This window comes from Hippopotamus amphibius, chromosome 5, assembly GCF_030028045.1.
Source record: "Hippopotamus amphibius kiboko isolate mHipAmp2 chromosome 5, mHipAmp2.hap2, whole genome shotgun sequence".
Classification (NCBI taxonomy): domain Eukaryota; kingdom Metazoa; phylum Chordata; class Mammalia; order Artiodactyla; family Hippopotamidae; genus Hippopotamus; species Hippopotamus amphibius.
In genome coordinates this window covers 68,457-80,739 of record NC_080190.1, presented here as the reverse complement: position 1 = coordinate 80,739, position 12,283 = coordinate 68,457, and the positions used below count along the sequence as shown (strand labels likewise).

The following is a 12,283-nucleotide window of genomic DNA, read 5'->3' as shown; positions in this document are numbered from 1 at the left end:
AACATCTCAAGTCCTAGAGATGACCAGGTCAGAGACTGTGAAATTAGAGAAACATTTATTGAGTGCCTGCTGTGGGACTCTGGCTGAACCCAAGAGGCAGAGTATGGCCAAGGCTTCACTCAGTCTCAGGTGCCAGGGATCTTGGGATGGACACCCCACCCCCACCCCCCACCACACACACAAGCATGGACTCAGCTGAGGCAGTTGTATTGAAATAATGCCTTTATTTCCTGAAGCCCAGGGCATAAGCTTCAGTGCAGGGTGGGTCCTCCCTGCCTAGGAGGGCATCAGGCCCTGCTCGGTGGGCAGCTCTGGGTCTTTCTCCTCAATGACTCCAAGGGGCTTGGGATCGGCCTGCAGAGGGTTAGGGTCTGAGGTGGGAGTCTCCTCACATCCCTGTGCCCAGACCCTCTCTGGGTCCTGCCCCTCCTCATCCCACCACTGCCAGCCTCTGCTCCTTTGCCTTGGCTGTATCCCTTCGGGAATGCCCTTCCCTGAAGACTTTCTTCTGAGGAATCTGCGGACCCCCTTCTTGCCTTCCCACCCACAGCTCCTTTCATAAGCTGTCTCTGCTCCCTGCACCAGATTCCAGGACTCACAGCTTCTCCTGGGCCAGCCCCTTCCTCTTGCTTGCTCTGGGCTTGAGCAGGGACCTGCACCCCAAGCTTTTGCAGCTCCTCCTTCAGCCTGGACAGAAAGGGGCAGGGGGTTGGGGTAGGAGAGTTGGTGGGGAGAAGGGTAGGATTGTAAAGAGACCAAGAGACAGAGTCTATGAGGGACCAGAGATTCCCTCAGCCACCTTCCCCTTGGGGACTGGGGCAAAGGGCTTCATGCCCACCTCTGCCTCTTCTGCTGCAGCTGCTGGCACTTCTGTTGTAGTTGCTCCTGGCGCTGGGCAGCAGCCTCCAGGAGCTCCTGGGCCTTCTTGTTCTCCTCCTCAAACAGATGCCTGAGGGTGGGGCCATCAGAGCTGGCAGCTCCCTCCCTCTGCCCATTCCCCCCCTCCCCATTCCTGTCTTACACCACAGCTGCTGCCTCCTGGCTGCGGAGGAAGAGCCCCTCAGTGATTGTTGAGCAGCCCTTGGCTCCAAACTGGGAGCACAGTCGATGCTTCACATCCTCCAGCTTTGCCTCCACCAGTTTCTCTGCAGCAGGAAGGGACAGATGGGCAGGGCAGAGAAGGGCAGGGCAGAGAAGGGCATCCCCATTCTCCAGGGCTCACCTTCTTTGAGCAACTGCTCCTTGCTGCTGTCTAGGGCGCCAATCTCCAGGGCCAGCCTCTCTGGCTTCTGAGGGGTAGAAAGGAGGCCTGTCCACATCTCCCGGCTTCCTCCCATGTGCCTCAGAGAAGCCGATCTGGATCTGGTCTTTACTCAACACACCTCACTTCCTACTAATCTGGCCCTCCATGAATGCCAGGCACTGTCCAGCCTCAGGGCCTTTGCATTGGCCATTCCCTCCGCCTGGAACTGTTTCACCCCAGGTACCTGTGGTGCCATGCTGGAGAAGCTCATGAGGTGGTTAGTGTTCAGGAATTCTGCCAGGTTTGAAATTAGCCCTGGGGTGATTATTTACTACAGGGGATCCTGCAAACACCACAAATCAAGGCTGTTCTCTGGAGAGTCTGTTAACCAGACCAAGACTGCAGTTCCTTCTCTTCCCTCTATGTGACCTCATGGAGCCCTCTATCCTGACATTCATTCTCTCTGCTTATTTTCTTTTTTGGGATCCCCAGGTGGCAAACACTGGCCTGCTTGGTTCCCCACTATCTGCCCTGTGTCTTTGATGGCCCCAAACACATCCATGAATCTCCTCTATGGATAACCCCTCCTTGGTTCATCAGGGTTCTTCCTGACCACTTAAGGCCCCTGGAGGGGGTGGGCATCAGGGATGGGTGGGCAGGGCCAGTGAAGAGGACAACACTGGGTAGCAGTGAGGGTGATGAGGAACCGGACAGAGCATGATTCTGACATATGGCTGCCAGGGCTTGCTCAGGAACTGGGTGTGGCCATTGAGAGGAAGGAGGCCTAGAGGATGACCCTGAATTTTTGGCCTGGTGCTGCCAGGGAAGATGTGGAAGGTGAAAGGAGTGGCTCTGAGTGACTCACGTGAAATTCCCAGAGGTCCTTATGCTGGCCCATCAGATCCTCCAGTTGTTCCTCGAAGTCCAACCTGAGGACCAACCACACAGGATGAGGGGCCATGGGTTGACACCCCTTCCCAACCTGGCCTAGGCTGGGGTCTTCATGCACAGACATGGGGGAGTTTGCCCATGCTCTTCACTCTGCTGGAAGCACTTTTGCTTCCTTGACCTTCCAAGCTTCAGCTCAGCCAGCTCCTCTTCTAACCCCCATTCCTAGTATTACCCCCACTTACAACCCATCCAGCCCCTCAAGCCTTGGGCATTGACCTTACCTCAGCTGCCTCTGTTTTTTCTTTTCTTGCTCAATCTGGGAGTTCAGGGAAGAAATTCGCTCCTTGCACTCCTGCAGCATAGTTTGCTTCCTGGCAAGAGGCAAGGCAGCCATCATATTTTCTGAATGTCTCCCTAGAAGGGCTCTGGGGTGGGGCTTCAGGCTCCTTCTCTTGAGGTCTGTTCTAGCCTTCTAGATTGAGGTCCTTCTCTGTAATGTGAGGGGTGGGGCATGAGCACATGCCCTCTAGAAATGTCATGAAGATTAAGGAGATCAATGTGGGCATGGTCACACGCACAAGCCCACATACATATTAATCTCATGTGAATTTCTCAAACAGTTTCAATGTTGGTATGCCAGGGCTTGGGGCCTCTGGTCACAAAATGAGCAAAGCGAGCATTCAGGAGGTAGAGAGATGGATGCACAAATAGTTGGGTGGATGGAAGGATAATGGATGAATGGAGAGGGATTGATAGATAGATGGTTGGCTTGAAGCCTAAATGAAGGGACAGATGTGTGAACAGACAGCCATGAGAGCCTGCAGAAAGTATAAAAGGTATGGAATAAAAACCAGCTGAAGGAATTTAATTGATATCCTAGCAAATGAATGATTATCCCAGGGAATGAGAGAGTCGTCTTAACACTACTGCCTACTGTTGGAGTCTAAGTGGTAAGACAGTCATCTGGCCTCCCTGTTTTACAGAGGGAGAAGATGGAAGCTATGGGTCTAAGACCAATTTCCCTTACTTTCTCTACTCTACCAGAATGAAGGGGCAACGCTGAGCAGGGGCAAGATGGAAGCTCTTACCTCTGTGCCTCACTCTCCTTCTCCTGGCAGTGGAGCCGGAGGATCCTCAGGGTCTCTGTGGGGATAGGAAGTGAGGGTCCTGTGAGAGCCCATCAAGGCATGAGATTTGGGCGGAGGTAAAAGTGCCAGATCACGTGGGGTCTCCTGGAGCTGATGGGACTTTGTCATTTACTGTGTGTCTGGTGGAAGCCACAGGAGGGATGCAAGATGATTCAGGTTTCAAAAGGCTTCTACTGCTATAGAGTGGGCTTCTGCAGGGTGGCAAAGGCAAAAACCTGGAGATAAGAGTAGCTGCAATTACCTTGCTTTTTGCTCAAGATCTCTTTCAGGTGTGCTTTCTCTCCACTCACTGGAAAAATCAATAACATATTCAGGCTTTAGGAACCACACGCTGCACCCTGAGGGACTGGGTTTGCCCATGGTCACATGGGAGGTTTGGTACAGCCCTACTCCTAACCCCAAATGTAGACCCCTCAAGGTAAGCCCTTGCCCCTCTTGTGCCCATGCTCCCTGTAAGCACCAAAGGGCCCCGAAGTTGATAAAGGTGGCTGAGGACCCTGTGGAATGCCAGTGCGTTTACATGGGGGGAAGAGAAAAAATAAGCACATCACATGAAGCTGGATAAGGGCTGTGAAGAAACACATCAAGTAGTAAGGGACATGTGACTGGGTGCGGGCAGGGTACTGTCTTTGGGTGGGGTAACTGGGAAGGCCTCTCTGAGAAAGGGACATTTGAGCTGAGAGCTGAATGATGATGTGAGGCAACAGGAACCTGTATTATTTGGGGGAACTGCCTAGCAAAGGCCCTGAGGTAGGAGTATGCTTGGAGGATGTTTCAGGAACAGTCCCATCCAGAGTTGGACAGGGGAGATTGATTGTCCCTCAGGTCGGAGAGAAGGCAGGAGCCCTTGGCCATGGCAAGGGTGCTGACCTTCTGGAATACGGGGTTCAAGGATGTATGACACTGTGGGGACCTCTGGGTGATCCCCCACAAGCTTACATGAGTCCAGTTCCTTCTGCAGCGTCTCCCAGACAGTCCGGGCCTCTCCCAGCTCCTCACTGGCTTTCTTTTTTGCTGTGTCAAACAGCAGCACATTGTGTGTCTGTCCTTGCAAACATTACACATTTATCTTCAAGCAAACCCAGAGGGATCCAGATTTTACAGAGCAGGAAACAAGGCTTCCAGAGCCCAAGCCCTTCTTGTTGGGCTCAGTTGACAGCAGAGCCAGGTTAATAAACATGTGACTATAGAACCTGTATTTAGATGGACCAACAGAACCATGCTTGGTTTAATGCTCTGTTTCAAATCACTTAGCAATTTTGAACAAGGGGCCCTGCATTTTCATTTTGTACTGGGCCCTGCAAATTATGTAGCTGCTCCTGGCAGACAAGCCAAGGTCCTGGGCTTACCTTGCTGAACCTCGTTAATCCGGTTAATCAGGACCTCAACCCTGGGCTCTAGGCTTCCCGCTGCAGGGAGAGAAGGAGGTTGTTGAGTGAAGATGACAGGGCAGGCAGAGGGAGGTGGATGCCCTCCAAGGGCTCACATTCTGGGGAAGATAGACAGGAACAGACAGAGATACCAAGTCAGGCTGTGGTAACTGCAGTCAAGAGAAACAGAGGAGCAACAGATTAAAAAGTGAAGGAATGGGATGTGCTTCTTCAGATATGGCAAGATCACTTGAGGGCCCCAAATCACATGAGGAGGGCAGGCTGTGCAGTTCCCTGGGTGGCGGTGAGAGACAGTCAGTGCAAAGGCCAGCCCTGAGGTGGAAACATGAGTGGAAGGTGCCTGATGAGCAAGCAGAGAGGAGCAGAGGTGAGGCGGAGGGAAGGGAGGTAAAGGTGAAAACCTGGATTCAACAGAGTGCAGTGGGAGCTAAATGGATGGCCAGCAAGTGGATTGCAACTGGGTTTTGGGAAAATGTTTTGCATTTTATCCCCTTATACTTGAATTTTGAATCATGGGGTCACATTTATACTGTAAAAGAATTGTTTTAAAAGTAAGAAAGAACAAATGAGTTAATTTCCCAAGGTGGTGAATTCTGGGGTGTGGAATTGATTCTGCTTCTGCCTGACCCCAAACCTCAGGCTGAGCCTCAGTTACAAAGGAGACGTGACCTTTCTGCAACTTCTTCACCATTTCCATCAAGTCTTCAATTTTCTGTGAGGACTTGGCCTGCCCTGTGGAGACAAAACCAAACATTTAAGAATTATGTAGGAGTGAGAAGCCTGAGGTAGGATCTGATAACCTTGGGCTGGGACTGAGGTGGGCTGAGGGCAGGTCTCCAGCCAGAGTGGTGCCTCTGCTCCTTGACCTGAGGGAGACGCTGCACAAGAGATGAATTGGGCCCTTTCATGGTCAGCTTTTCCTAAAGGGTGAAATAACACCACAGATTTCCCCTTAATAAAACTCTGGGCAAGGGAAGGGGTGCACTCTTACTGCTGATACTGTTCAAGGCTTGGTCAAAGCTCAGCATGTAATAATGAAAAAAAAAAAAGAAGTGGTATTAACAAGGAGTCAGAAGTCACTGTAACTGGTAGATGGCATAATCAACTAGAAATTTCTAGAGAATATTACCCTGCAAAACCTCACAAGGAATAGTGAGAAAATGTAATACGATGTCTCATTCAAATATATATAAATACAAATAGCTTTCCTACATACAGTCATTATTCTGGAGCCTCCCAGTAAAATAGTCCATATTAATTTGCTTATAATCAATATAGGTACTTATTTTTAACTCCTTAAATCTAAGCAATTATTATCGATGGCATTAACATCACAATAAAGATAACTGGACACTATGAGCTACTTGATATAAAAATACAATGTAAGATTCTTATCAAAAAATGACACATACCTGTTAAGCCTCTCAATCTAAATAACCAATTCAAAGGAAATACAGGGAAAGAGGAACATTTTAAGTGGCATATGGGCATGCAATTAGCGACATCCACACTAGGAAACTTCACAGGAAAAACAACCCAGTTTCTTTAAATACATTTTGAAGGTACTTCCCTGGTGGTGCAGTGGTTAAGACTCAAACACGGGTTTGATCCCTGGTCCAGGAAGATCCCACATGCTGTGGAGCAACTAAGCCCGTGCACCACAACTACTGAGTCAGCGCTCTACAGCCTGCATGCCACAACTACTGAGCCTGTGCACTCTAAGGCCCACATGTCCAGTGTTTTTATTCCCTTTTCTGACTCAATCTGGCTCCTAATTAAATCTTTTTTCTAATTTAACTTTGAGAACATTTAAAAACAAAGCAAACCTCCCAGCAACCCCTCCAGGCTCTGCGGTACTAGGTCCTGGTCTGGAGCAGGCAGCAGAGGAAGCGGAGCAGCAGGTGGAAGGAGGCTGGTGAGCACCCGGAGGGGCAGCATCTCAGCTGCAAGCTGGGGCCAAGGAGGGCGAGCAGACTTTCACTTTCCTTGAATCAAAGCCCCGGGACAGGAACTTCCCTGGTGGTGCAATGGTTAAGAATCCACCTGCCAATGCAGGGGACACAGGTTTGATCCCTGGTCCAGGAAGATCCCACATGCCGTGGAACAACTAAGCCCATGTGCCACAACTACTGAGTCTGCGCTCTAGAACATGTATGCCACAACTACTGAAACCTGTGCGCCTGGAGGCCATGCTCCGCAACAAGAGAAGCCACCACACTGAGAAGCCAGCACACCACAACAAAAGAATAGCCTCTGATCGCCGCAACTAGAGACAGCCAGTGTGCAGCAATGAAGACCCAACACAGCCAAAAATAAATACACACATACATACATACATACATACACACACACATACAATTTTGGGGGAAAAGGGAGAAAGGAAGACCCTTACAAACAAAAAGAGGTTAAAGAAACATATCAACCAATTTCAATATAGTGGATCATATTTGGATCTTGATTCAATCCAAAGCACTTTTTAAAAACACAATCAGGGAAATTTGAAAATTGACTAGATAGTTGACGCAACAACTATTAATTCAGATGTGACAATGCTATTGTGGTTACTTTTCTGAAAAGAGTACTTATTCTTTAGAGATACACATGCAAATATTTATGGATGATACATTATGATGCCTGGGATACTGTGAAATGAAATGGAGTAGGTGGTAGGGAGTGGGTGAGGATAATGAGGAAATAAGATTGGTTAAGAGCTGATACTTGTTAAAACTGAAAGCTGAGTTCATAGGTAATTATACTTTGTTCTTAAAAATTTTTTAAATTGAAGTATGCTTGATTTACAATGTGTTAGTTTCAGGTGTACAGCAAAGTGATTTGGTTATAAATATACATAAATTACATATATAATTTATACATATAAATATATATATACACATTAGATGCTTTTCTCTTAGATTAAAAAATATTGAACATAGTTCCCTGTGCTATACAGTAGTCCTTGCTGTTTATATTTAGTAGTGTGTATCTGTTAATCCCAATGCTAATTTATCCCTCCCCAACCCCTATCACCTTTGGCAACCATAAGTTTATTTTCTGTCTGTGAGTGGACTTCTGTTTTGTAAATAAGTTCATTTGTACCACTGTTTTAGATTCCGAATATGTGATATCATATGATATTTGTCTCTCTCTGACTTACTTCACTTAGTCCCTCCATGTTGCTGCAAATGACATTATTTCATTCTTTTTTGTGGCTGAGTGATATCCCAGTATACATATATACACACACACACATCTTTATGCATTCATCTGTCAATGGACATTTAGGTTGCTTCCATGTCTTGGTAACTGTAAACAGTGCTGGTAGGACACTGGGGTGGATGTATCTTTTTTAATTAGAGCTTTCATCTTTGCCAGATATATATATGCCCACGAGTGGGATTGCTGGATCATATGGTAACTCTATTTTTAGTTTTTTTAAGGAAGTTCCATACTGTTCTACATAGTGGCTGCACCAATTTATATTCCCACCAACAGTGTAGGAGGGTTCCCTTCTCTCCACACCCTCTTCAGCATTTATTATTTGTAGATTTTTTGATGATGGCCATTCTGACCAGTGTGAGGTGATACCTCATTGTAGTTTTGATTTCAATTTCTCTAATAATTAGCGATGTTGAGTGAGTATCTTTTCATGTGCCTGTATATTCTTTTGTATATGCTTAAATTTTTCCACAATAAGTTAAAAAAAAATCAACCAACCAACCAACCAGTCAATCAATATAGATAAGGTAATCATTTTTACAGAAGAATGGAGGAATGGAGAGAACAGTTAACCAAAAACTACACCAATAGTTAATATTTGAAAAGATGTACAATCTCAGTCATAATTAAAGAGATGAAAATAAAATGTTGTATCTAGCAGGTTGGTAAAGATTAGTAAGTCTGATAATGCCCAGTGTTTATGATGATGTAGGGAAACAGGCACTAATATGCACTGATAGAGTGTGGAAACTGATGCAACCTTTTGGAGGACAGTTTGGCTATATCAACATTTTGAAGACAAAATTCCACTTCTAGGAATTTATCCATCAGACATGCTTGGTTAAATATGCGCAAGGTATGTTAAATGACACTGAAGCAATATTTATGTTACAAGTGGGAAACAACATGAATGCCCATCAGTAGAGAATTTATGAATCATGCCCATAAGAGAATATTGTGCAGCCATTGAAAAGGGGGTAGATTTATATGTATTAATAATGAAAGTGATCCTAGATTAAAGGAAGGAAAGTGCAAAATGGTGTAATATAGAATCCCATCTGGCTACAGAAAGAGGTTACAGATATACTTCGTCATTTTAAAATATATGTATCCTATGTCTAGAAAATTTGTGGCCCAAAGCACACAAAAATTTTTCAACAGTAGTTCTTCTGGAGAGCAGGGCTGAAAAGCTAGGTAAGAGAATGTTTACTTTTCACCACATACTTCTGCTTATGGTTTTACTTTTAAAAGTTAATAGATTTCTCTGGGTAACCCCAAAATGCCTTTTACAGTTTGAGCAACAATTTTTCCAGGCATTATTATTAATAGACTAGGCAGTGAGCTGCACCTCTATTTTTCTTCTCTCTATTGCATGTCATAAGGTAAGGCACAGAATGGGAAAGCAGTAAATATCTGTTGAATGAACCAACTAATATATTATTAATAAAAAAAATCAAGGTTACAAAACTTCCTATGTTGTATGAGTCCCCTACCTTTTACTTATTTTTAAATAATTTCAAATTTACTTAAAAGTTGCAGACATAGGACATACAGCCTACATGCCCTTCACCCTGATTTTCCATTTGCTAACATTCCTGAACCTTGAGAATGAGTTGCAGACACAATGCTTCATTACCCCCAAATACTACAGTGTGAAGTCCTGAAGTATAAGGACACTCTCTTATGTAGTAAACACAGTGGAATTAAAACTGAGATTAATAGTAACGGATATTAACATATGATCCTCAAATGGCATTTTAAAAATGTCCCCTTTCACTTTTACAATTTAAAGTTCCACAAGTATCAATTACATAGTTCTAGTAGAAAAAACAAACATTAAGATTAAAAATGTTCCTTCACTTCTGCATTGCCCTCAGAAACCAAAGCCCTCCCACAGAGTCAATTAGAAAAATAGCCTCCAGACATCTTTCTGTGCAACCTACACACTACTACAATTTTTCCATCTTGCTTTTCTCTCATAAAAATATCTCTTTTGAAGATCATGCTGTATCTGTATATCTAATCATTTAAAAGTTGACTTAGTTACCTGGATTTTAATTCCATCTCTTCCTCATTTTAGAAATCCACTTTACAGGTATATCCCATTATGCATGGGATTTAGCTATTCCCTCCCCATGTTTTCCTACCACAGTCTAGACTCCAGTGACTATCCAATACATACATCTATATGCTTTGAGTGATCTTTTAGGAAGGTGACCAAAATCGGGGAAAAATAATTTAAGTGCTAAAATTTGTGCCAGATGGGGTACTGCAAAGCCTTTACCTACTAGTCTTCTTACCATGAGTATAAGGTCTGTGTCTCTACACTATCTTTAACACTAGATAGTACCACTGCCCCCTTTTTTAAACAAGCTGATGGACTGAAAATGGAATCTTGATGTCCCTTGATTTTCTTTCATTGTTAATTGCTATAGTGAATGTTTGTGTTCCTCCAAATTTTGTTGAAATCCTAACGTCTGACGGAATGGTATTAGGGGGTGGGGCCCTCATGAATGGAATTAGTACCTTTTAAGAGACCCCAGAGAGCTCCCTTGCCCCTTCTGCTATGTGAGAACAGAGCCAGAAGATGGACATCTACGAACCAGGAAGCCAATCCTCACCACACACTGAATCTGCTGGTGCTTTTGCTTTGCTTTGGACTTCCAGTCTCCAGAACCGTGAGAATTAAAACTCTTAAGTTTATAAGCCACCCAGGATACAGCATTTCATCAGTTATAAGACACTGGTGAAGCTGATTAAACCTTCATCTAAGTACGCTAGTTTGAGGAACTTGAAACAAAGATACTACAGGGTTTCTTTGGCACAGTGGTGGCCAAAGTAGGTGCTTAAGAAAAGGCATCTATATGAATTTGTCCTGTTGTTCTCTATGTCCTTAGCTGACGATTGTTACTGGATACCACACCCTGCTCCAAGCAAGCTTTCTGTGCTGTTCATTTCATTATTTAAACCTTTATTTTATGAAAAGGCTACGAAGCACCTGTCATGTACCAAAGCCACACTACTGCCTGCAGGTGTGAAGGGTACCACCAAGACGTGTTCATAACGAGGGGGACAGATGGGCCAAGAAGAGCAGAGTCAACAGGCTGAGGGATGGGTGGTCCTCGTACGATTCTCTCCGCTTTTGTATAACACCCAGGAGCATATCCTTCCAGGGGTGTACACATCTAGGGAACACTTTTTTATCTCTCTCCTCTATACTAGGCTGTAATTTCGGAAAACTCTTTACTGGAATGAGCTGCCATGTCTCCCCTCTCCCGGTGTGGTGGAAGCCATAGCTCGACAGGTCAGTGGCAGGAAGAAAACAAAAAACAAAACACCGTAACGCTGTGTGGAGCCGTCTGGATCCCGGTTTGGGGGGGAAAAAAAAATCCACTGTTGCGAACCCTTATGGGACAGCAGGGAAATTCGGGAGCGCGCTGCTGTAAGATGAGAGAAATGGGACGGACTCACTCCCTCGGGTGTGGGAGCCCCACGAACACTTTCTTTTCTGTTGCAGGAGGCGACGCCTGCGGGGACTCTCAAGATCAAACAGAAAGGATGTCCTCTGCCTACTGTAAGCTACTTAAGCGGAGCACATGGGGCAAACAAGGCCAGCGGGAAGTAAGGGGACGCAGGACGCGGGCCTGCGGGTGGCTCCTCGCAGCTCCCGGCAAGGCCGCCGAGACGCTTCCGGAGGGGCTGACAGCCGCTCTACCTCACGCCCGCCCCGACTCTGAGGAAGCGGCGCCCGCGTGCGCTCCCAGCCCACCCAGCCCTCCACAGTCAGGCTCCCGCCGCAGGTTTCGTCGGAGGCCGCCATCAGGCGCAGCTCTACCTCCGGCCTCCTCAGCCCGGCCTACGGTTCCCGCCGGCTCCACGGGCGGAGGCCCTGGCCGCCCTGCCATTTCCTCTCAGTTCGGCGGCGCCCAACGTCCGGCGCCTCCGCTGGGATTGGATGGAACCTGCGCCGGGGGCGGGGCGTCCTCAGCACGCCTGCGCAGTGCTTCCCACGCCGCATTCACACCCCCCACCCCACCCCGCGAGCTGGCCGCGGGCTAGACAGTTGGGCAGGCGTCAGTGCGCATGCTTGAGGCCGCCCGGCGCAGAGCGGAAAGGGCCGGCGCGGTCTTCCGGGCTTGCGATGGGCGGGTTGAGGAGCCGGTGAGCTCCGGGTGTGTAGAGGCTTCCCCGGGGCCCGGCCCACGTGACGTCGCCCGCGTTGCCGCGAGCGCGCCTGACGCTGGCTGTGGGGTGGGCGGGTTCCGTTGGCTGTCTCTGCACACGTAGGGGTGGTTGCCGGTTTGCCGGAAGACTCCGTGTGGGCCTTCCGGAGCGTGGCCGTGGGTTGGCGCCACGTGACGCATCTTGGTTGCCCTGCTTGGCTGGATGCGGAG

General features: G+C 47.2%; 1 protein-coding gene across 3 annotated transcripts; it reads right to left on the bottom strand.

Moving 5' to 3' along the window:
• Nucleotides 1-206: 206 nt before the first annotated feature.
• On the bottom strand, nucleotides 207-11,841 carry SYCE1 (synaptonemal complex central element protein 1). 3 transcript variants are annotated; one of them, XM_057737416.1, is made up of 13 exons: nucleotides 11,725-11,841; nucleotides 5,343-5,405; nucleotides 4,632-4,691; nucleotides 4,222-4,296; nucleotides 3,524-3,571; nucleotides 3,223-3,277; nucleotides 2,416-2,505; nucleotides 2,109-2,172; nucleotides 1,223-1,289; nucleotides 1,022-1,145; nucleotides 839-949; nucleotides 600-687; nucleotides 207-354 (listed from the first exon to the last, which is right to left on the bottom strand). In XM_057737416.1, the coding sequence occupies exons 1-13, from the start codon at nucleotides 11,792-11,794 to the stop codon at nucleotides 277-279; spliced, it is 993 nt and encodes a 330-aa protein (XP_057593399.1). In that variant the 5' UTR covers nucleotides 11,795-11,841; the 3' UTR covers nucleotides 207-276. The 3 variants fall into 3 exon arrangements, with proteins under 3 accessions (XP_057593399.1, XP_057593397.1, XP_057593398.1); XM_057737414.1 differs by having other exon boundaries at nucleotides 207-687; XM_057737415.1 differs by lacking the exon at nucleotides 2,416-2,505 and having other exon boundaries at nucleotides 207-687.
• Nucleotides 11,842-12,283: the final 442 nt, after the last annotated feature.